General features: G+C 37.6%; 1 protein-coding gene across 2 annotated transcripts in view; it reads left to right on the plus strand.

Moving 5' to 3' along the window:
• Nucleotides 1-5,831: 5,831 nt before the first annotated feature.
• Nucleotides 5,832-24,533, plus strand: part of LOC124615549 (E3 ubiquitin-protein ligase Topors) — a 96,109-nt gene continuing 77,407 nt past the window's right edge. The window contains exons 1-3 of one of the 2 annotated variants that reach the window (XM_047143523.1): nt 5,832-6,469; nt 6,558-6,696; nt 22,737-22,974. In XM_047143523.1, the coding sequence (XP_046999479.1) occupies nt 22,738-22,974 (237 nt within the window). In that variant the 5' untranslated portion in view covers nt 5,832-6,469; nt 6,558-6,696; nt 22,737. The remainder of the gene's footprint in view (nt 6,470-6,557; nt 6,697-22,736; nt 22,975-24,533) is intronic. The other variant, XM_047143524.1, reaches the window with a different exon arrangement.

Below are 24,533 nucleotides of genomic sequence, written 5' to 3' on the forward strand. Positions count from 1 at the left end.
TAATTGAATGTTAAATCTCTGTTAATGATTTAAACACCAACAACAACTATTTATGAATCAAATTATATGTATTGAAATTATAGAATAATTGGTTCACCTCCAGTCATAAAAATAAAATCAATTCTTTGTTTATAATATTATTTGCAATTAAGTTTCTTACCTCATTCAATTGTGGAGTTACATTAATTTCTGATACAACATCTTCAATATCTTTTTTGTATAGTATCTACTTATTTCTTGTTTATTAATATAGTTCAAATCTGATAGAATATTTGTAATAAGATTTGATAATTAATTCTGTGAATAATGTTTGTTCCCTACGCCTTTGGCATCTATTATATCATTTACATTTGCAGTTCTTCTACCTTTAATACCAATGTAACCACTAGTTACTTTGAAAATGTTATTCAATTCTTTTTGTAATTAATTAATTCTACGAACTATTTTAAGTCTACTGATGATTGAGTATTTTTGATTTTTCGTTCTCATGTTTGAAAATCTTTTTTTTAGTCTACTGATGACTGAATATTTTTGATTTTTAAAATTAAGTCATTATAAATTATAATTCATGCATTATAATTTCAAAACAAATAAACACAAATGTCCTCAAATTACTTAATGGATTTTTTACTTGTATCGATATTGTACTAAAGATTATTTTTCACAAATATTTAAATAGTTGTTTCAGAATATTTCCTCCATATGAATCAATAACAAATTTTACATCTTTATTTTTATAATAACATTCCAATGAGTTACACCAAATGAGAAGAATCTAAATTTACTATTTCACATTCTAAATTTTTTGGTTCATTAGGTATGTCAAAATTTGATAAAGGCTTATTAAATTTTTAAATTATTTGGTTGCAATTTTTTTACTCCACTTTCCTTCTTTTCCACTGCTAAATTAAGTCTTTTTTGTTCATATAACTCTTTATTACTTTTTTTCTTGTTTAATTCTGCATTTAGAAATGCTGCAGAACCACCAGCAAGTGAACCAATTGCTGCTAAATGACATAATGTGGCTAATAATAATAGTAAAAAACCACCAAAGTGTTTTTTTGTTCGTTAAATATTGACAGTCTTTTCCACAACAGGTTTAGTTAATAAAACAAGTTCATTTCCACCAGTTTTTTCTCTTTCTTTCTATTTTGAACATCAGTTAAAAATGATTCAATGATATTTCATTGTTCATTGTTGTGATTAAGTTTAACTTATTTTAGTTTAGTTTTGCCAATAGGTAACAAAATATCATCAATTGAAAAGTTATACATTTATATAGATTAAAAAATAGAAAACAATTTTTTATAAACCCCATTCATTTTTTTCGACATTTAAAACCATTATTTCTTTTAATTTTCCATACACTATTCATATAACAGCAGTTGCAGAATTTTTTCCTCCTAATGAGGTATCATTTGCATACATTTTTTCTTTTGCAAATAAATGAAGTTTTTTGTCTGCTTCATATGTTGTTTCTTATTCTTTATTATCTTTGCAACAATATTATGTGTTTTAAATTCTTCATCTAAGGATTAATTCCTTTATCATTCCTAGCTCATCTTTCTTCTAATTTTGTTCCTGCACATCAATAATTATAACTAAGGTAAATGCATTTCAAATGGTAATATTTTAATTAAACAATAACTAAACGTTTTCGTATTTTTCACTTTTCCCAAATGCATGCTATATGACGCTGGGTCTGGCTGCTGATGATGTCTATCTTGGAAATGTTTCTAACACCAGAATGTAGAGAGCCAGTATGGGTGACCTGCACAGTGTCAGGACTGAGTTGGGATAGTGGTTTGTTGTCAGGATTTAGTCCAGTGGTGGCTCAAGAAAACGACATTAACAGTCTCAGATATTATTGTAAAACAAGCTAAGCACTCATTGCATTGTTCCATAACAATAATGACCCATCACATGTTTACAGTGCAAGGCTGGTCGTGTAGAGGCAACACATAGCCAGGAATACTTACATTGGATGTCCACATGAGTATGTGCACCATACCGTTGCAACTCCTAAACTCAGATACAGAAGGCCACTGTGATTCTTACAGAGGAAGACAGACTCAGTGGTAGGAGTGGAGGTGTACAGCATCTGTTTTCCTGCACAAATACGGTTGGATCGACGGCTGCACTTCTCCAGTCAAAGTCGGAAGTCCCTGTGCCTGATATGAGTCTGAAGGCGGCACCAAGTACATGGGAGCGGCCTTAGACCACCAGAAGTCGGCTTGTTGCTGGTGGAGTTAAAGTCTTATGGTGGCAGCTTGCAAAACCATGTCACCCTCTCACCTGGTGTGGATGTAACCTATTCATAAGTGCTCCCAGATTGTGATGCCTTTGGCTGAAAAGATGGGTATTTATAAGGTAGTTGTCCACTTGTGCTGAGGGCTGCTTCCAGCCACATATACCAAAACAAGGTGGTGGCCAGAAGGTGTGGCAACTAGCGTGCTGTTGTCATGGTTGGCCTGTCTTTTTGCTGCATGATTGGTACTGTGAGCGTTGGCCCCTTACCTGCAGTGTGGTAACTGGCTGGTGGTATTGCTGCATCTGCTGCAGCGGTGTTTTGGTCTGTCCTGCGCCTTGTAGCGTCTGTGACCTGCTACAACATCTGTGGCAGTGAGACTATTTCGCTGTATAGCAGCGAAAAATAGTGGTAGCGCTACACGAATTTCATGTCTCTAGGATGAGCCAGGCAAGACCAATAACACTGTATTCATTTTGTTTTGTATACACTTCTGGGTCAAAACATCTCATTTTTTTACGTTCCACAAAGATTTATCCAAATTTTACTTTCATTTATGAAGCTGAGTCAAAAAGCCGATAATTCCCAATGAATATTACATCTTTCACATCACAGCTCTGCCACATGAGGATGTATTCACATTGTCTGTCATGTCATTTCACTGTAATTCACTTAGCCCAATTGAGATGATGGAAGTGATGTTACAATTTACCGTTCATGATACAAAAAGTTAGGGTATACTATCTGAATTGAGAAATTAATAATGATAAAACCAAAGCAAACTCCATAACGTATGTTCTTGATTAATTTTGTGTGGTAAAATGCTTTGAATAGAAATAGTATTATCGAACATCGACATTTAATTGCCAGCGAAAATATATACACAAAAACACATCAAACAATGTTTATAAGGGAATAATAGGGCCTGTCTGCTTTATCCATTATGTTCCCCCCTCCCTCCAATTGCATAACTAATAACTTCATTAACAACTGTAGTTTTCTTCTTCATTACAGCTGACTTTTCACTTAAAATATTATTTAATGAAAATGGCTTCATCAACTTTTTTCTTTTTTATAAACTGCGTGAACATCAGCTCTGTTTTTTATTGCAAAATTTAAATCATTTTTCGTTTTCAGGTATCTGACCTCGCCTGTGGAAGAACACTCAATGGAAAAAATATCCAAATTGTTATAGAACATTTGCAGTTTGCCACGAAAACAAAGTAAAATAATAAAATACAGATACGAAATTCACTACTATAATAAGGGTGAACACAGCAAAAATAAGTTAACTTCCGATGTTAGCAAACAATGACACTGCTAAAGCTTTCTTCCTGAAAAAAGGCCAGTTCACACTGACCATCATATCACATCACATCAAAACACTCCACGATTTCAAGTGGTGGTATTCACATGGGCCATAAACGGATCGTCATGTCATGTCACGGTTTCTCAGGAAGAAAGTTTTGATGGTGTCATCTTTTGATGGGACTTGACATTACGTGATGGACAGTGTGAACACAACCTATCATATCGGTTCAGGGATGTGGTGCGACAGCCATTGTTAATTAGCCTAAACCTTGAAGTGACATGATGAGCATGATGTCAGGTGACAATCCATTGCATGAATGTCGCCATTTGAAATGCATTGTTAAATGTTTTGATGTGACTTGATGTGCATGACAGCCAGTGTGGACTCACCATGCTCTTGTTGTTTACACAACGCCATTTTAAGTTTGAAATTAGCTAAAAAATTCAGATGCCCCAGAGCTTTTTGACACTCACTGTACAACCTGGTATAATTTTTCCTTCATTATTGGCTATATTTATGGTACTAATTGTAGGACAATATACACTGGTCATCACAGCACTGTCACATCAGGGTGTATTCACACTGCTTGTCACATCACATCACATCACATCAAAGTATGGGAGGGATGAGAGGGTGGCTGTGCATTGAGAAGAAATGTGCTTGGGGTCACTTGCTCAATAGCGGACGCTGATGTGAGTTGTCAGAACTTCATTCCCGGGAAACTTTGATGGTGCCATAACATGATGTGATGTGACAGCGAGCATGAATGCCGCCATTTGAAATGCATTCTGAAATGTTTTAATGTGTCATGATGTGATGGCAATTGTGAATTTGTCTCATTGGGTTCTAAATCACTTCATAGTTTAAAATGTGTGGTGCTGTTTGCAATACTACCCAGAGACTAAATGTCATCATATCAATTTGAAAATTTCGGGAAAGTAGATGCCAATGCACACTGGCTGTCATGTAGCGACATGTCACAGCACATTACCATTGAACAATTCATCTCCAATGGCGGCATTCCCACTGGCCGTCACGTCACGTCGCGTCATGTCGAGGCACCGTCTGGGTTCCTCGGTAACAAAGTTTTGATGGATGACGTCACAGTGTGTTGTCCAGCATGTGACCCTCATGTGCATTTCCTCCCAATACGCTACCATTATCTTATCACCGTCACTTCTTTTTGTCATGCTTTCGTTAGATCGTCATGCAAAAATCAAACAATGGAAAATCCATGATGGACTGTGACAATATTATGAAAAGGAAAGTTGCTACTCACCATAAAGCGGGCATGCTGAGCCGCAGATAGGCACAACAAATAGAGTGTCACAAATAAGCTTTCGGCCTGTATGGCCTTCGTAAAAAATAGACCACACACACACACACACACACACACACACACACACACACACACACAAGCAAACGCAACTCACACACGCACGTGACTGCAGCCTCTGACAACCGAAGGCGGCTTCAGTTGTCAGAGTCCGCAGGCGTGTGTGTATGAATTGCGTTTCCGTGCGTGTTTATCTATATCTGTCGTCTATTTTTTACGAACGCCATACTGATCGAAAGCTTATTTCTGACAGTCTTTTTCTTGTGCCCATCTGCAACTCAACGTCTTCGCTATGGGTAGCAACTTTCCTTTTCATAATATTGTTTCGTAGATCGTGGCTTTCGTGGTTGGTATCAGTTGTTCTGCATCTTGGTTATTCGTTCTTTGCTATTGATCCTTGTGACTTCTTATTACTTGTTATAGACTGAAGACAGCTGAGGACAGCCATGTGAGTTAAGATCACGTGACTTGAATTGACTTGACGTGACTTAACGTGACACAGACAGAGTGAATACAACATGACGTGACGGTGACGTGACTGAAGTCTGAATTGGCCTCCTGCTTTTTAATGGCAGAAGGTAATTGGGCTAAAGCAGTTGAATTCATGGATTCAACTCAGTGCTTCATGATAAATTCGACTTCAAAATTCTGAAAATTATAGTATATGCTTTTTCATTGAATTTGATTCACCTAGGATAAATATATCACGTTTCATTTTAAAATTATTGTATTTTTCTCGCTATTTTATCTTTACTGTAGATATTTATCAGTTGTGTTTAATAAAGTCAAATGCGATAAGTTTATTATTTAGTTAAAATTTCTTTAATACCTTACGTAATTAGTCGTAGTAAGGAATTTCAGTTTTCATTCTTTATTATGTTTTTATTTTTTTACCGAAGGTCAAAGATTCGTTGGTGCACCGAAAAGTTTGATGTCTTTCTCCATCGTTGGGAAGTATTGTGATTGATGGATTTGTGTTTGAGATGTTAGGTTCCAGCTGATGTTATTTGGAATAAGATTATTTATATTAATTCAAGTATCAGAGTGTTTTGTGCGTTGTACATATAAACAATCGCTGGTCCCGTTTTCCGCATAGTTGTGTGCCTTTTCTTATATCTTGTGTAAGTGTTACACAGCCAAACAGAATATATGGGGCTGCGTTGTTTGAGATTGTAAAATCGGATCCTTATTCGTATTTCATGATATTATATTTGTATTTCATGATATTATGTTTGTATTTCATGATATTATAAGAAAGTGCCAGAAAGATGTGGAGTGTCGAAAAGAGCGGACATCGTTATTCAGGCTTTGCATAAGAGAGTTACAGTTCCATGTCATTGTATTACACCCTTTCTATGTGTTACGAATGTATATCGATTAGTGTTGCTGTGAAAGACAGAGCTTATTACGGTCTCTAGTGTCATTACTGTCCAAGTAAAAGATAGTTACGCTAACATAGGTGAACCTCTCATCTGTCATCAGTGAAGTGCCGTATGCCGCCAAGTTATCAGTTTTCATATATTGTGTTTGGCCTGTCTTCCTGCATTGGTAGTGAATTGTTGCTAACAGATAAGTGTGTTACATTTTTATAGTTATGTTGTGGATATTATAACAACAGCAGCTGTTGATTGTACGTTTATTTTATCGTAATCGTATTCCAGAATTTCATTTTGGAAGAAGAAAGTGGCACCTGCGGCTTTTTTTAGAGGAGACTGCTCGACTCAATGCTGCCGTTTCACCCTAACCACTTAATTTTGACATGAATTTTGCGTAAGAAACAGTGCCGAGAGATCATACAAGGTAATGTGTGAAATCGTATTTGTGCCGTATTAGTGATGTAGGTGTATTATATCCACGGGTTATAAGTAGTTTAGTAAGCTGTGCAAATTATTTATCTCATCATTACCTAGTCAACATATTTTGATTATGCTTCCAGTTTGCTAACTAGGTACACATGCGATTAAGTAACATGTCTGTGAAGAAATGTAATATTCTAGCCACTGAATGAAATGTTAATACGTATACTCATGAAATCAGTTGCAGCACAATAAGTTTTCATGAAGAACCATTTGTTGTTATACTATATATCGATGGCTGCTTGGATAAAAAGGCTGTACCTTCAGTTCCCAATAAACCAGGATATAAAATATAAATTCATCAGTGTTGATATTACTTAGAGACAGAAAATAAAAAAAATACAAGTCAAAGGAGGCTATTGTTTGTGAGTGGGTGTGTTCTTGTGTTTATGCACAGTGAAAATAACTTGAATGAGAAAACAAGCACGTTCTGGAAATGTATGGACATCATTAGTTCTTTATGTGTGCCACATAGACCGAAAACTAAAAAAAAACTAACTTTTGTGCATAAGTTCATTCATTTTGTCTAGAAGAGTAGTGATTTGAGGCATTCTTATGTTAAGGGTACAAAGTACTAATTGCACAATGTTGCTAAATATGTTATTAAGTAGGCTACATATCACAATTAAAAGGCAAATAATGGAAAGCATAATTTTAAATGTAGGACTAATCATTAACTCCATTTTTCATAACGTAATAATGATGTATAGAAAGAAAGATATTCTGGCATGAAGTGTAATGGTAGCCCACTTGGCTGTAAAATAATGTGAAGTCTCGGTGAGGTTCAGATGTTACAGTTTGATCATGAGTTCCTGAAACAAACTGATTTGAGTGGGAAATATGCATTAAAACATTGATTATACAAGGTCTGTATTTATTATTAGTGTGTGACGTTATGACAACATCAAAGGGGGCCATTTCTAGTTTGGAAATAACTTATTTTTCCTGCATTACTTGACAAAACGTGACAGTTATATTACGTAGGAAATACTCCTAGTATTCTACAAAATATTATTTATTCGATAATGAATCAGATTTAGGCTATCTAGCCCATCAACAGGTGTCACCTTTGTTACACAGTACAGAATGTCTGACACTAATTTGACTTCTTGGCATTCTGCTGGAACATCTTAATACAAATAAAAAATGTAAGTCCAGATCATAGTAATTTTAATTTTACAAGTGGTTACCAGTTTCGGTTATGCAACAACCAAATCATTTTCAGATGTTTTTCTGAAGTAAATTACCCAAAATCAGTCAATCATAACAAAATAAAATAACCTTTTACTGCAGTGTCTCGTACCTTTATTATTTGTTTATTTATTCACCCAGGGATCATCTTACCAAAGATACTCATTTTGTCATCATAATATAGTGAGAAGAAACATCTCAAAAAATGTACATACACACGGAATATATACACTGGGGTGACAAACCATGGGATAGGGAAATGCACATATACTGATGGCGATAGTATTGCTTACACAAGGTATAAAAGGGCAGTAACTTGGTGGAGCTGTCATTTGTACTCAGGTGCTTCGTGAGAGATTATGAGCACACAGTGGGAATTAAGACTTTGAACATGGAATGGTAGTGGGAGCTAAATGCATGGGACACTCTTTTTTGAAAATTTTTAGAGAATTCAGTATTCACAGATCTGCAAAGCCAAGAGCGTGCTGAGAAAACCAAATTTCAGGCATTACCTCTCACCACAGACAATGCAGTGGCTGACACCCTTCACGTAACAGCTGAGAGTAGTGGCATTAACAGACTGGCAACACTGTAAAATAACCACAGATGTCAATGTGGGATGTATGAAGAATGTATCCATTAAGACATTGCAGCGAAATTTGGCGTTAATGAGCTGTGGCAGTAGATGACCCACACAAGTACCTTTGCTAATAGCACGACATTACCTGAAGTGCCTCTCCTTGAACATGACCACAGTGGTTGGACTTAGATGACTGGAAAACTGTGGCCTGGTCAGATGAGTCATGATTTTGTTTGGTAAGAGCTGATGGTAGGGTTTAAGTGTGGTGCAGCCCCCATGAAGCAATGGACCCAAGCTGTAAACAAGGCGCTGTACAAGCTGTTGGTGACTCCATAATGGTGTACATGAAATGGGCTGGGTCCTGTAGTCCAACTGAACCCATCATTGACTGGAAATCATTGTTTTCTGCCACTTGGAGACCATTGCCAGCCATTCACGGACTTCATGGTCCCAAACAAAGATGAAAATTTTATGGTGACAGTGATCCATATCACCAGGCCACAATTGTTCACGATTGGTTTGAAGATCATTCTGGTCAATGTGGCCACCCAGATTGCCCGACAGGAATCCCATCGAATGTTTATGGAACATAATTGTGAGGTCAGTTCGTGCACAAAATCCTGCAGCAGCAACACTTTTCACAATTATGGATGTTATAGAGGCAGCATGGTTCAATATTTACGTAGGGGACTTCCATTGACCTGTTGAGTACATGCCATGTCGAATTATTGTACTATGCCTGGCAAAAGGAGTTCTGATGTGATGTTAGGAGGCACCCCATTACTTTGGTCACCTCAGTGTATGTATTCTTTATGAGGACGGTTGGCTGTGACCTTGATGAAGGAACTGTCCTGCAACTTGGTTGAAGTGTTGTAGGAACACCACAGGAAACCTAAACCAGGCTGACAGGACAGGGCAAACTCCATTCTTCCAAATGTGAGGTAAATATCCTAACAACTGCAATGTCTCATGCAGGTGGTCCATGTTGTGCAGTGTTCTTTGATATTAACAATTTTTCCCTTCATCACTGCACACCCACTGGTGGCTCCAGAGCCATGAGCTGCTATACACCTTGCACTAATTTGTCTGATTGGAAAACTGACTCCATGCCCAAACGCATGCAGTATTTGTCATGCATGTCTTCATGTTCTCTCCTCAGTCCATCTGAAAAACTGCATCAGCATCCCCCATGATGAGTGAGATCTTGAACCCAGGAGAATGACAAGACATTTGTACCTTGCACTATACATGTTGGCACATGATTTTCTTGCAAAAGGGTCATTCCATTTCAGTTCAACCAGAGGCTCCAGCTCGTAGTCTCAGATTTGACTGAAATTCAGTACACTAATTCTACCATGTGTGGAACACTCGTGTACAAAGTATTAGTTTCCCCTGCCAATTAGTTCCAGAATTATGACTTGTGAAAGAAGGTGGCGTGACCCGGAAATTGCAACTCACATCTGGCAATCTATCTTCAGACCCAACTTCAGGTCTTAATAACTTTGGAACTATTCCACACAGTCCAGTGAAATATTTACAACCCAGTAACATCCATTTAGAGAACACACTCCATGCATCGAAACACCAACATATTTCTGAGGGAAAATAAAAAATTCCAAAATGTGATTAAAAAAATGTAATTCGTTAAAAGGTACATATTGTAGGTGCCCTCTATGCCAAATATAATTCACTCAAAAACGGTATAACTTTTTTTGTGGTAAGCTTAATGTGGCCTTACACACACAGAACTCCTCATGCCCATATCAGTCACAAAAACTGAGTTACATGCACATGAAAATACAAAAATTTGAAAAATTACCTGAAAACCATAGATTTTCTAAGTGTGGTAGCACAAAAGGGACAAGTGGTATCCGAGCTAATTTTCACACACGGCATAAGTAGACCATAATGATATATATCTCAAAATTTCAGCTTGTTATTGCAAGACATTTGTGTACAATGGAAATTAACAGATGTATTTGGTGATGTGGCCATTGTTCCACAACACAATTTTGTAAAAAGATATCGTAAACTGTTCTGCCTCTTCTTATCCTCTCTCACAACTGTTTAATCATTAAGCAACAATGTATAGACAGATTAACACAACCTATCATTAACGTTTACTGTACCTTAACTGCTAAAAACCAGTCGATTGTGCTTCGAACAGAAGTTCTGCCACACTTTAGCCACTGTACTCTGTATATTGAGTGTCAAATTGTACTGTCTTCCTGACACTGTGGTAGGAGCTGGAACTGTCTTAAGAATATGTTCAAAAGGAATCCAACACCTGTCTGCCAAATGTGGCCAATGAAATGATCTTGCTAGTGCCATGAAGTTCACAAATAAATCACCTTCTGCTTCACAGCACTCTGCAACACACCCTAAGTACCATTTGTCATTATAAACAGCAATAACATAGCAACCTGGTTGTATGTTGCTGCTTTTGCTTCTGAATCCTGAGTCACACACTCTGTGAAGACACATGGGGTCTTGTGTAGCAGGGGATACAACCCGTCGGCTTTGAACAATGACGTCATTCCTTAGTCGTAGATAGTAATGTCTTCACTTCGAGGCATAGATAATAAAGCAGTTCTGTGTTCTAATAAGCCCTATCATTAAAATAATTGAATGTGAATCTAAAAGCGATCATTTATCTATATTTCACTATTTTACCATATTTCACTTTCTTATTCCACCAATATGCTTCAGTAGCTGATAAGTGTTTTTTGGCTTATTAAAAAAAAATCTCACGAGATAGAATAAACTGATCCTACTTTATTAAGCAATCAATAAAAAACTAAACTAAAACATAGCAGCAAAAGCTGTTTTTTTAATTGATTGCTTAATAAAGTAGGATCAATTTATTCTATCTCGTGAGATTTTTTTTTTTTTTTTTTTTTTTTTTTTTTTTTTTTTTTTTTTTTTTTTTTTTTAAGGCCAAAAAACACTTATCAGCTACTGAAGGGAGCTACAACACTAAGACGAATCGCTTCTCGGCTTTTGACAAGATCAATGTTTATCTCTCTCGCATTCCTTTGTTTCTCAACATTCTCCTCAGCTCTTTCATCTTTGTAATACATGCTCTCTGGCGACTTGTGATGTCATTGTTCAAAGCCGACGGGTTGTATCCCCTGCTACACTAGACCCGACACATGTTGTGCATGAACCTATAGTTATAACCGGACAGTCTGCTCATCTGCACATTGTCAGAGTCCGCTGGAGAGAAGTGTTGATGGCTCCTTGTGCCTGCAACAGTTTTAACATGTTCAAGTCTGCTTTTTAGCAACTCTAATGATTCCCAACAATTGCTGCAGCTTTATCTGAAACAAGCTGTCTGCATCATCACTATTACTTGCTAAATCATGTTAAAGGAAACGTAACCAAATACATCTGTCAACTTTTATTGTACACAAATGCCTTGCAATAACAAGTTGAAATTTTGCCACATATTATATTATGGTCTACTTATGCAGTGTTTGAAATTTGGCTTGGATATCACTTGTCTCTCTTGTGCTACCACACTTAGAAAATCCATGTTTTTCAGGTAATTTTTCAAATTTTTATATTTTCGTGTGCATGTAACTCAGTTTTTGTGACTGATATGGGCATGATGAGTTCCGTGTGTGTTTAGGCCACATTAAGCTTACCACAAAAAATGTATACCCTTTTTGAGTGAATTATATTTGGCATAGAGAGCACCTACAATATGTACCTTTTAATGTATTACGTTTCTTTAATCACATTTTGGAGTTTTTTATTTTCCCTCAGTTATAAGTTGTTGGTGTTGGATTCATAGAGTGTGTTCTCTAAGTGGATGTTACTGGGTTGTAGAAATTTCACTGGACTGTGTGGAATAGTTCCAAAGTTAATAAGACCTGAATTTGGGTCTGAAGATAGATTGCCAGATGCGGGTTGCAATTTCTGGGTCACGCTACCTTCTTTCACAAGTCATAATTCTAAACAAATTGGCAGGGGAAACTAATACTTTGTACACGAGTGTTCCACCCATGGTAGAATTAGTGTACTGAATTTCAGTCAAATCTGAGACTATGAGCTGGAGCCCCTGGTTGAACTGACATGGAATGACCCAAAAGCATTACAGTTTTGTAGTGTGGAAATATTACCCCTTTTCATTATGGACCACTAATCTGAATTCTCTAGACAATTATTATGAGTGTTTTAGCTGCCTTTTTAAACAGATTTACTGTAGTAATCATTTTTCTCCTAAGACAATTTATTATACAGTTTTATTCCTTAAGAGAGAATGCTGTTTTGAGTTTCTTTGTTTGTTTTTCCGTGATAAATGTGAGTCCAGGCAGGCTCTTGTTCCATGATCATTGTGTATAGAACTACTAGTGAAGTACATTTCCCTGATATGTAAAACAGGTTAGTGGATATCCTCACTTTGCGCAGTAAAGACACCCAATTTTTTTAAACAGCTGTTTATAATAAGCCCTACTAATGCTTCTCATTATTGTTCTAATGGACCTTTTTGCCATTTAAAAAGTATGCCCTTGTATTGTGTCTTTGATCCCCAGAAAAGAATCCCATAGCTGAGAATTTAGTGTATGTAGAAATAGTATGTTACTGCAAGACATTAGCTGTTACAAACTGATGGCTGGACCCTGCTAGCAAAACGTGCTGATGACATTCTTCTTGCGAGCATCTTTGTGTTTTCATTCCATCTTAAATAACACCCAATACTCACCCCTAAAAATGTGGTGTTTGTTACACTGTTTATGAACTCTGCTTAATGTGACATAATTGTGTTTCCTCCTATTATGCTGAAATGTGTACTGTTTGTATTCTCTATGTTTAGTATTAATTTATTACAAACTGCCCAAAAATAAACAACCTTGAGGGTTTCATTTACTTTGTCTAATAGGAGATCTGGTGATTTATCAGTGACAGTGATGTTGCTGTTATTGGCAAAGATAACTTTTTCTCCAAGTCTTATACTGTCTGGGGAATGGTATTAGACCCAATACACTATCCTGAGGAACACCTATGTTTATATGTTTCTTGTCTGACAAATTTATCAGCAGGAGATGTGTGAACTCGTATCTTCTGCACCTTGTCTTCCAAGTAAGACTGGAACCACAGATTTGCTATTCCTCTTACACATGGTGCTTATAACATGTTTAGTAGTATTTTATGGTGAACAGCATCAAAAGACTTTGGCGAGTCTAAGAATATACCTATAACAGAGTCATTGTTGTTAAGGCCTTAAAATACCAATTTTTGTGAACTCAGTAATGGCCAGTGTACTTCTCCTACTTGGGAAACCAAAATTTGCTTCATTAAAAATGTTGTGTGTATTTATGTAATTTATTAGTCTACCTTTCATTATTAATTCATTTAATTTTTGAGAATGCAGGCAGTGGTGAAGTTTACAGTTCTCCCCAAATGACCTTTCTTTAGTAAGAGCACAATTCGTTCATACTTTAGATACTCCGGAAAGATTGCAGTAAGTTCACCATCAAAAGATGATCGGCTATGAGGACCAACGTGTTTTTCTTGTACAGTTGCTATCCGATTTCCTCTGTGCAATTGTTGGAAACTGACAGCATCTGTATACTGTTTCACATAGTGAATGTGAACTTAAAGTGAAGTCTGTTGTGTCTGGGCATACATGCATAGGATTTGTTTGTTTATTCTTGTAAATAATGTGATTGGAGACCCTAATTGATTACACAATGGTAATTTTAGATGCGAATTGACTCATTCCACATTATAGTGAGGTACTTCTGCATTTGGGTAGTGTTACAAAGCAGGCAGCCATAATCACTTTTGCAGTGGCAATGTGGTTCTTAAATTTGTATATGCACAGGGTTGCCACAAGTTCTGGAAATCCGGAAAATATCAGGGAAATTTGAAAAAAAGAGCTGGAAATATCTCATTTTTATCTCAGTAGATGAAATGGTTTGTTTACTGAGATGTCATGCATCGTTGCTGTCTGGATGCGGCTGAGTACATCCACTGCTTTCCTACTCCCTCATTCTTAACCCTAGGATGGCTAAGGGGGGGTGAGGGGGGTTCGTTGAACCCACAATTTTTTTTATGTCCCCTGCTTTTGCCCAAGTAACTTTCATACTACATATTCCCTTTGAGTTATTGTTTGTTGGCTATTTTATGAAACATTAGTGTCACTATATTTTATAGAAAATTCTTGCTTTGAAAGAAAAAATAAAGAAACTTATTATGGGTCCAACAAACCTCCCCTCCCCCCCCCCCCCCGCGCCCCGCCCCCCCCCCCCCCCCCCCCTTAGGCTTCCATGCTATAGAAAATTTCCCTTAGTAGGATTTTGCATTTCTCATCTCTACAACAATGCAAGTTAGTTTCTCATTGGTTGGTATTCTTGATATTCACAACAATCGGTTTACTTTCAGAGGAAGTGATTGTTGATGTCAGTCAGCTGTTATTTATCTTGTAAACTTGCAGTGAGTTAGTGCAGTTCCCAACACGTAAGCCTCCAGTAACTTTGGTGTCCTACACAGCAAAAATGAAACCAAGTAAAAACTTACTGATGTTTGGCAACAGTGCACCAAGATAAAGGCACTGTTGGAGGAGAGAAGAATAAAACAGAGATAAATGCATATTATAATTCTACTAAAGGGGAATTGATACCATTGATCAAATGGCGCGTATGTACACCTGCAAGAGGGGAACAAAGAGATGACCTCTGTCTATATTTTACTCTCTCATCGACATTTGTGCTATCAATGCAACCACCATATACACCCCGCAACATCCAAGATGGAATGAAAAGAAACACAACAAATGGAAACTTTATCTTCTGCAAGCTGGGATGGAACTAGTGAAATTGCAGGTAGAAGAAAGAAGTGCCAATGCAAGAGGGTTATCTAACCAAATTGTTCAATCAATGGAGACTACTCTACAAAAGAAAATCAAAGAAGTGACAACAGAAGCACGTCAGCCTCCTGCAGGGAAATATCGGTGCCATATTTGTGTAAGAAAAGCTAAAACAAAGAAGCAGAAGTACAACAATCTAAGTAAACCAAAACAGTATTGTGGACAGTGTCATAAACATGTGTGTACACACATTGAGAAAAAATTGTGAAGTGTGTCTCTTGCCTTGAAGTTGAGGACTCAGAGTAGTCTATTGTATATGAACACATCTGTATTTTGTATTTGCAATATGCCAATTTTTTATTCACTCAATCTAATATTTACAACAATTAACAACATTTATAAACTGATGCCTTAGTTAAAATACATAAACCATTTTGAAAGTTGTAATTTTTTGTCAGTAAACTTATTTAATACCTGTGGGCTCACTGAACTCCCCCTTAGGCATCCAAGTTAGAAAAAAAGGCTTGGGCATCCTAGGGTTAATGCTTCTCCCTTTCCTACCATTCGCCTAAGCTTGCAGTCAGTGCTGCCATCACTTCTTGTCACTAGCCTAGCAGTTGCCTATGAGAGGCAGGGAGGCGTGATGAAAGGTTTGTTTGGATCTAATTCTCAGAGACTATTGATGCAGTGGCCAGAGACAGTGGTCATTTGTGCATGAGTTATGTCTTAGTGATTATATGAAAATATGTGTGCTCTCGTTTTCTGACAAAGGTTGTGGCTGAAAATTTAGTTGCGAGAGTGTGATTGTCTTTTCTAAGCACCTGTCTGCAGGTCAGTGATCACCATCGCGGTGAGTTGTTGCCTATCTCCATTAGTATTTATTCTCAGAGTATTCGTGCAAGTTATCTGTTGCATGGATTGATCACCATGGTCTCATTTCATCAACGTCGTGTCTGTGACTTGTGAATACCTGTAGCTGGCCGCATGAGGGGACTTCCACGACAGGCGAAAACTGCAGGCCATTTCTGCAGGTATCTCTAACGGATCAGGATTGCTGATCTGAAGCCCATTGTTTTCCAGTAACGTGCAGGCTCTGCTGTCGGATCTAGTCTCACTGAACTGCTTGTTTATATGTGGTATAAAGCAGCGGATTTTAATGCTTTATCCATGGACCCAGGACTGCAGTGCTCCTCGGCAGGCCAGAGGCCACGGACAGTGGATTTCAGGAATTGTGACTGTCTCACAGGAAGCACATTGTACAGTGCAGCGTTTTATAGACATTTTATTTATTGTACTACATTTTGGCACTTTGAAAGTATTTCATATATTAGAAAGTATGGGTGATAAGAAGTAGCAAATAGTGGCAGTCACTGGCAGTTAGTATGCTATTCACCCAATATCTATAAGAGGAATGACATTGATGGCAGGGAGGACACATCTGGGGAAGTTTGGCTGCCAGGTTGCAAGTCTTTGTTTAGGTGAAGCCACATTGGGCGACTTGCTTGTCGGGGATCATGAATTGATGAGGAGGACGACACAACACGTAGTCCATGAGTGGAGAAAATGTTGAATCTGGGCCCACTCCATGGTAGGTGTACATTACCACTCAGCTAAGCAGGCGGACACACAATAGCTCTAAAATAATAGGCATAACATAGTGGGTAGTACCTGACAATAACAAACTTGCTAGAACCAACATTTCACTAGCAGTTACCTATTGTGTTGGTTTACACAACTCTTTCCCACCTTATGCACTTCTTTCAAGGGGCTTACTTCTTTCTGTCTAAAGTGGTTATTTATGAAATAAGTGAGCTATTTTAAATCTGTCTTGCGACTCCGAGGAAATGCGTATTTTTGTCACCATATGTCTTTTGTTTTATTGAAATAAAATAACATCAGTGGTCTTAATGAAACATGTGTACCATTTAACTTGCTTTCTCCGTCTAAAAACAGTTCATTACAAAATATCTTGATGTTAGTACTTAAGATTTTTGCTCACACATTTGGAAATACATAAGTCCTTAAATTTTTTTGTGAGCTTATTTCTTTACTCACCCTTGAGATCTTAAAATTTGTCAGGGAAAAATGCTAAAACTTGTCTGGAAATCGGGGAAGTATCGGGGAATTTCACTTGGGGAAACTTGTGGCAACCATGATGCATCTATGGAGTAGAAGGGAAAATGGAAAAAAAGTAGTTTTCGTCAGCAAAGTCAAACATGGTCACTGCATTTTTAACAAATACTTTAAACCTTCATATCCTGGCAACCACTTCCCTGACTGACACAGGGGTTGTGTTGATGAGACCATGAATCTGCTTCAAAACTCTGATCTCATTAATGTCAACCAGATTCAAATGTATCCTGCCACTGTGAATGAGACTGACAAATTAATCAGAGAAATCAGAAATAAAAACAACACTAGAATTGCTGAAATATCCATCAGAATACTTAAGTTCTGTTACAGCGTAGTGTTTGACCTTGTGCCCTTTGAATCTACCTCCTGACACACTCCTTAGAAATTCTAAGGAGTTACTAGATGTTTCACAAGTTCTCCGTTGACTTGCCACATCAAATTTAGATAAAACCTCAAGCTTTCAATGAATGACAACTTCCATAATCCTCATAAGGGGCTAGGTGTGATGTGGAACTAACATTATTCTCATTTTTATTCCCAGAGGACAGAATTGCTAGCATACATCGTCATAACACAAAGATGATAACAAATAACAACATTCATATGTGATGGTAATTACAATATGTATTCCTCTATCCTCCATACATCCTGGGAAATAATTTATGAAGAGTGTGTGGAATCAGCAATATCGTGAACAAAACAGCATAACATTGAAAGGATGAAATGATAAATGACCCAAAAGAAGTGCTTGAGAAATTCAAATGAAGTACATGGCTGGGCACCCAATTTTGATTTTAAACAATGGAAAAGCCAGGTTGGAATATCAACAACTACAAAAAAGATAGATTGCTACTCACTGTAAAATGACACATTGAGTTGCAAACAGGCACAATGGAAGGACGGTTACTCACTAAGCTTTTGTGCAAAGCCTTCTTCAGAAAAGAAGGGATATCACACGTGCATTCATGCAAGCAGGTACACCTCACGCAGACATGACTGCCATCTCTGGCCACTTTAACCAGGCTTAAACTGTTCTGTAGAATGAAAGCATCAGTTGGAAGAAGGGCAGGGGCAGCAGTGTGCGGGTGGGGAACAAAAGAGTGCTGTCTAGTGGAACGTGCACAAACTACTCTAGAAGGTGGCAGGGCAAGGCGTTGAGAGGCTACGGAGGAGGGAAGAGGGGGGGGGGGGGGGGACTGGAAGCAGAAAAGCAGAGGAGGAGAGAGGGGAGAAGAGGTGTGTGTGTGTGTGTGTGTGAGAGAGAGAGAGAGAGAGAGAGAGAGAGAGAGAGAGAGAGAGAGAGAGAGAGAGAGAGACACAGACACAGACAGAGCGCGCGAGCAACGAGGGTGAGGGGCATGAATTGTAGTAAGTTACAGGGCAGAGGGGCAGAAACTATTTGGTGGAGGGTGTGGGGACAATAGAATCATACGATAACCTACTGTCCCCACACCCTCCACCCAGTGGTTTACCCTCTCTGTTTGCAGGGTGTTCAGAAATTCCTGTTACAAACTTTAGGACTTGAGGACATACAGAGGTGAGTGAACATGTAGTACTTTGAATAGGAACCCATGTGTGAAAACTTACCATTTCCATTCTGTGACGGTTTCAGTTCAGGTGGTTAACTCATCAACATCTGCTTGAGGAACTGAATTAGGCATGATGCAGTACAGTTATCAGGCAACAATTTGAAAGGAAACGTAATGAAACATCCATTTATGCGAGGCAAATTTGTTTGTGTTAGCACTTAAACATTGTCTGTTTACATTATTCCAAAGCAAAAATGAACCCAGCATACTGTATGTGTAGAACAGTACTGAAGCATTACAACAGTGGTTTAATATGGCGACCATGAATGTTGTTACAGATATTATACCTACAAAGTGTGTTCCGGTATGTTCTCTCCATCCCACTTGGTGTCTCTTCAATTTCAAGTGCAGCAAGCAGAACTCGTGCCAGCAGATTTTCCTCTGGCTTTACAGGAGTCTTGTAAATTTAACTTCAAGTACCACCTCACATCAAGTGACCTGATGTAGTACACGTCATCCTGTCTACCCTATTGCATATCAGGACAAGCAACTCTATCCAGTGTCATGGATAATTTCCTGACCATTTGAAAATCACTGAAATTCTGCCGGTGAATAGGAAATGAATAATAGCTGACACAAAAAACAGCAGACTAGTATCGTTAACTTCAGAACTTGACAATTTTTTAGAGAAAGTAATATAAAATCAAGGCATATTTCATCAAACAGAATCTATTCAACAATCTACAGCATAGTTTTAGAAAACAAAAGTGTAAGGTAACACAGTAGCAAGTTTTAATACTTGATATATTAAACAAGATAATAGACACCTTTCTGGTTATGAGTAAAACTTTTGATACTATTTTATTGCGTAAATTATAAGATTGCAGGATGAGAGAAATAGCCTTGAAACAACGTACCTCCTATTTAAAAGGCAGGAAACAGCACACTAAGCTAACTCATAAAAGGAATGGACAGTTGCTAAAAACTAACCTACAGGATACTTCATATGGTGTGCCTAAAGGAAATATATTAGGGCCTTTTTTGTCCTTGTGACTGTGAATGAATTAACAGAATCCCAAAACTGCTAAGTTATTAAGCTGTGTGGATGACATGTCCTTTGTCAGCTGGTGCAGTGATATGCAAACTACTGCCAACAGTAGTGAAATCAGTTACAACATTCTTTCAGCTTTATGTAAGATTCTTATGAATAAATAGAAGACAGTTACAATGCAGTTCTTCCTTAGTTATAACCTAAGTATAAATGCTACTCAATTTATGAGTAAGTGCTCAAGCACGTACAGTGCAAGCCGTTATTGATTTGTTTGACTGATGGGGCTGCTAAGTGCTATACCACCTACTGCACTCCCTGACTTGCCCTCGTGAGTTCAAATTGATTTCTAAACTGAAGGAAACACTTCACGGCATTCGCTTCAGAACTGCTACAAATTCGTCGGGCAATAGACCGCGCCGCTCGAACTGTCAACACAACTGGCATTGCTAAGAGTATCCTAAGACTTCCACATCACTGGCAACGGGCCATACACAATGCTGGTGACTACTTTGAAGGTCAGTAAAACTTTAAAACACGTATCTGTTTTGGACAAACAGTAATTAAATAGTTGCCACTACTAAAGTTCCAACCCTTACTAAATTGGGTCTCAGACTTCCTGGACCATGTTTCCTTGAGGTAAATATATTCTGAATTGATACATCTGAATATAAAGTATGCTGTGGAGATCTGGGATGGGGCACCAGCAGTCTATGCAGACAAGTTTTTCAGACTACAAAAATGGCGGTAAGAGTGGTAGCTGAGGTAAATAAGGGAGATCTCTTGTAGAGGAATTTTCAGAAAACATAAAATAATTACCAACTGCACTATGTACATCATACATCCTGCTGAACATTATACAGTGAACAGTTGTGCACATAACTACACGGGGAAAGGAAAAAGATTGCAGGCTGCAGTCCAGGTACAATAGGAACAATTTCTTTTTAGAATAGACTACCGTCTGTAATTAATAAGCTAGCTAATTTAAATATCTTAAAGAATAACCTGAAACATTTATTAATATAGAAATGCTTTTATTTAGCAGATGATTTCAAATTGTAATGTTTCCTTGTAAAACTGTTTGAGTGTGTAGCCATAAACTTGTCTTCGTTACAGAAATCGGGCAATTTCTGATATTCACTTTTTATGTCAATGTATGCATTTATCTTTACTGGTAAGAGCAATTAATACAACTTTGTATCTTAATGTATTTATGAACTAAAGCTATGAAAGCTTCTGAAAACTAAGTTTTTTGTGGACAGCAAATGAATAAAAAGATAAATTGACCGGTGTCTACTTCTACGATTTGCAGAGTTCATAACTGGTGTCTCAATTACTGTTTTTTTTTGCACAGTATCAATTTCAATTGTGTTCTTAGTAACAGAGCTATAGTAGTTTGAGAGATGAATCAGAATCCTTGTATGTTGAAATATAAACTTTTATCATGAGATTGCCCAGCCACTGTTGGTTTTTCAAAATTTCTGTGCATCACATTGAGTGTTCAACACAGAGATCAGCAAAAGTCTGTGTTGACTATGCCATGTAATTACTGCAATTTGGTCTCTCAGGTGAGATTCATTGACAGGTTTTAACAATTTTTAATTTTTCCAGCTTGCTAGGAGGCAAGTCTCATTCCTTATTTGTTTGAGACTCTCCCTGTCTTATTCATTATGTAACCATAAAATTGAAGACATGCTACATATTGGTCCCCCTGGGTTGATTGAATGGTATCACATCTTGGGTTTTAGACATAGCTTGCTGAATTTCACAGACTAATGTCATCAGGTGGTTCATACTGTGAAAAAGACTGTTCTGGTGTTGAGTATTAGGGTGTTGAGCACAGTTCCCTCCTGATCAGTATAATGATAGCAATGCCCACTGATATACAGATCCATTCACATCCGATTTCAGTACACAGAATGAGCAAGCCGTCCAGTTGCTTTCCATTGAGCAAACATGAAAGACAGTTTCCCATGGATTTTCATCAGAAGGTTGGTTTAAACTCCACAGTTCTTTGCTAGGCATTCTCCTATTTGGGATAAGGGGGTGTATGCACTTGCCTATGTCCAGCATTTTAGTTGACTTAACCAAATCACTTACCAGGGAAACGACAGTTCAAAATTGTCTAAAAACTATAGTGCATCTTGGCAATTTACAAACTGACAAATCATTGGCAGGGGTGAAATAAGTGACAAGTGACGGAAAAAGAATTTTTAGTCTGGCACTTACCTACTGAGCTACACATCTATGTACAAATATGGAAAAAAAAAAAAAAAAAGATTAACTTTGGTTTTTAATGTGTCTGTTTAAAATAAGTAAGGGTACAGGCAGTGAGAGGCAGTCAGCAATAGAGTTCAAGTCTAGTCTAGACCCCCAGTTATGTCATTTCATCTCTTTCATTATATGATGTTTCATTCTTTCTTTCTGTCTTAATCTCTCTTCCTGTTATTTCCTTTCCTTCACTTCAAAACTGAAATCAGTAGCCCCGTGTGAGTTATACTTGTCGCGTGTGTGTGTGTGTGTGTGTGTGTGTGTGTGTCTGGCACATGCGCACATTTAAAAACTTGTATTTCATTATTAAGTGTTAATGATATTGTTTATTTGTGAGGAATAAGTTTTATTTAAATTATTAAATTTTCGACAATATTAGTTATGAATTATATAACTAAATCTATTATTTTTGAAATAGGATGGACAGGGAAACTTGCAGTACCCCACTAACTGTTCATGGAACAGTTAGTCCAAAGTCACCTTCACGCTCGCTCACAGGAAGTCCAGTGGATGACAAGACTTCTGTGTTAACACCTGTTGACCGTGCTTCACCGGAACCAAACTGTGCAATCTGTCTGGGAAAACTACAAAATAAATCCTTCACAAATAGTTGTTTGCACCAATACTGCTTCACGTGTCTACTGGAGTGGTCAAAGGTATTTATATTTACATTTCAGCCGGGATTTAAATTGGCCCAGTTTGGGCGCTTTATTTACATATGTTAATCTTAAGACGCCTTATGATTCGATTTGCATTGAGAGGTTATGAACTGGGCTTGGCTACTCTTGATCTACTGGCTGCTACTCAGAACTGTACATTACAATTTCTTACTGTACTCTTATTTGCTTATTACTTTTAAGTTTGTAATTGAGCCAGGAGCTCCACTGTAATAGGCCTTACTGAGGTGTACCTTATGTCTGAAATAGTGTGTGTGTCTTCAAATTGCGAGTCCTGTTACTCTTAAACTCTAAAATGCTGCCTCTTGAAATACTGCTCAGACAAGAGATGTAATTATTTCTTGACATGGATTACTTCACGTCTGCAGCATCTCTGTGCTGAAATCTGTAAACTTTTATCACATCCCAGCTTTCTATTAAAGGATAGAAACTATTTCTCCTGATAACAGTTATGTCTACTGGTACAATCGACGATGTAAGGGAACACCATATTTACAATGAATGTTTATATATTCGACCTAATGACCATTGTCATCAAGCCTTGGAGATGTGGCTTCCATTTGGCCAGTGTACATGCACAAACAACTACTACTTCTGAACAGTTCACAGTTCTAAACTAGCCAATAACAAATACTTTCACTATTGCCAACATATTTTCGGTGATTGAGTAGAGTTTGGGTAATATGTCGATTTACCAGAAGTAATACATTATAGCGCATTATACCGCAAATCTCCACCCTTGAGTGAGTGGTGTGATCACACCTCTATTAAATAAATAACTAATTTGTTAGTTATAAACACCCTTTAGCATTGTAAAATTAAAATAGTAACATTTTGTCTCTCTTTATTTTATCAACTTTAAAATTCTTAAACTGGAAACTATTGGCGCATAGCATTTGTACGGAGTACCATTTTCATATAATTCAACTTGAATTAAGTCCAAAAGTATGACAAAGTCATAATGTGACATAACCAAAACCTATTTATACATTCTCACTTTATTTGTACCTAGGACTAACCACAAAGAGAGCTGGTAAACCAGTTGCACATCTAATTTATACTTCAATTCTTTAGTTAAATGAGGATAAGAAATCATTATTTAACTAGGTTCATTGGACATCAAGTAAGTATCATTTCATATTACTATGTTAATGTTGCCTAACTTCATCCTGGAGCTACTTGTACGTGCACCACTACTCTGGCAATCTTATGAAAACAGGATTAAACATCCAGATAATGTGACCATTTCTGCAATGGAAGCTATTGAATGAATGTTACGCCACCCTCTACCCCAACGATCCTCCCTGGGAGGTACTTCACTGGTTGCACCATAGGATAAAGATATGTGCCAATCCTACAGAACAGACACGACTGGCTTCACCTCCTCGGGCTCACGACATTTTTGTGAGTACTTGTGTGGCGAGCATGGGATTCCAAGCTGTTGCGGCATGTGACGTCCATTGCTTCGTCTACCATTGACGCAGAACTACAGATGTCTCCGTCACCAATGGTGTGATGACAGACGGATGTGGACGGCA

Source organism: Schistocerca americana, chromosome 5 (assembly GCF_021461395.2).
Source record: "Schistocerca americana isolate TAMUIC-IGC-003095 chromosome 5, iqSchAmer2.1, whole genome shotgun sequence".
Taxonomy (NCBI): Eukaryota; Metazoa; Arthropoda; class Insecta; order Orthoptera; family Acrididae; genus Schistocerca; species Schistocerca americana.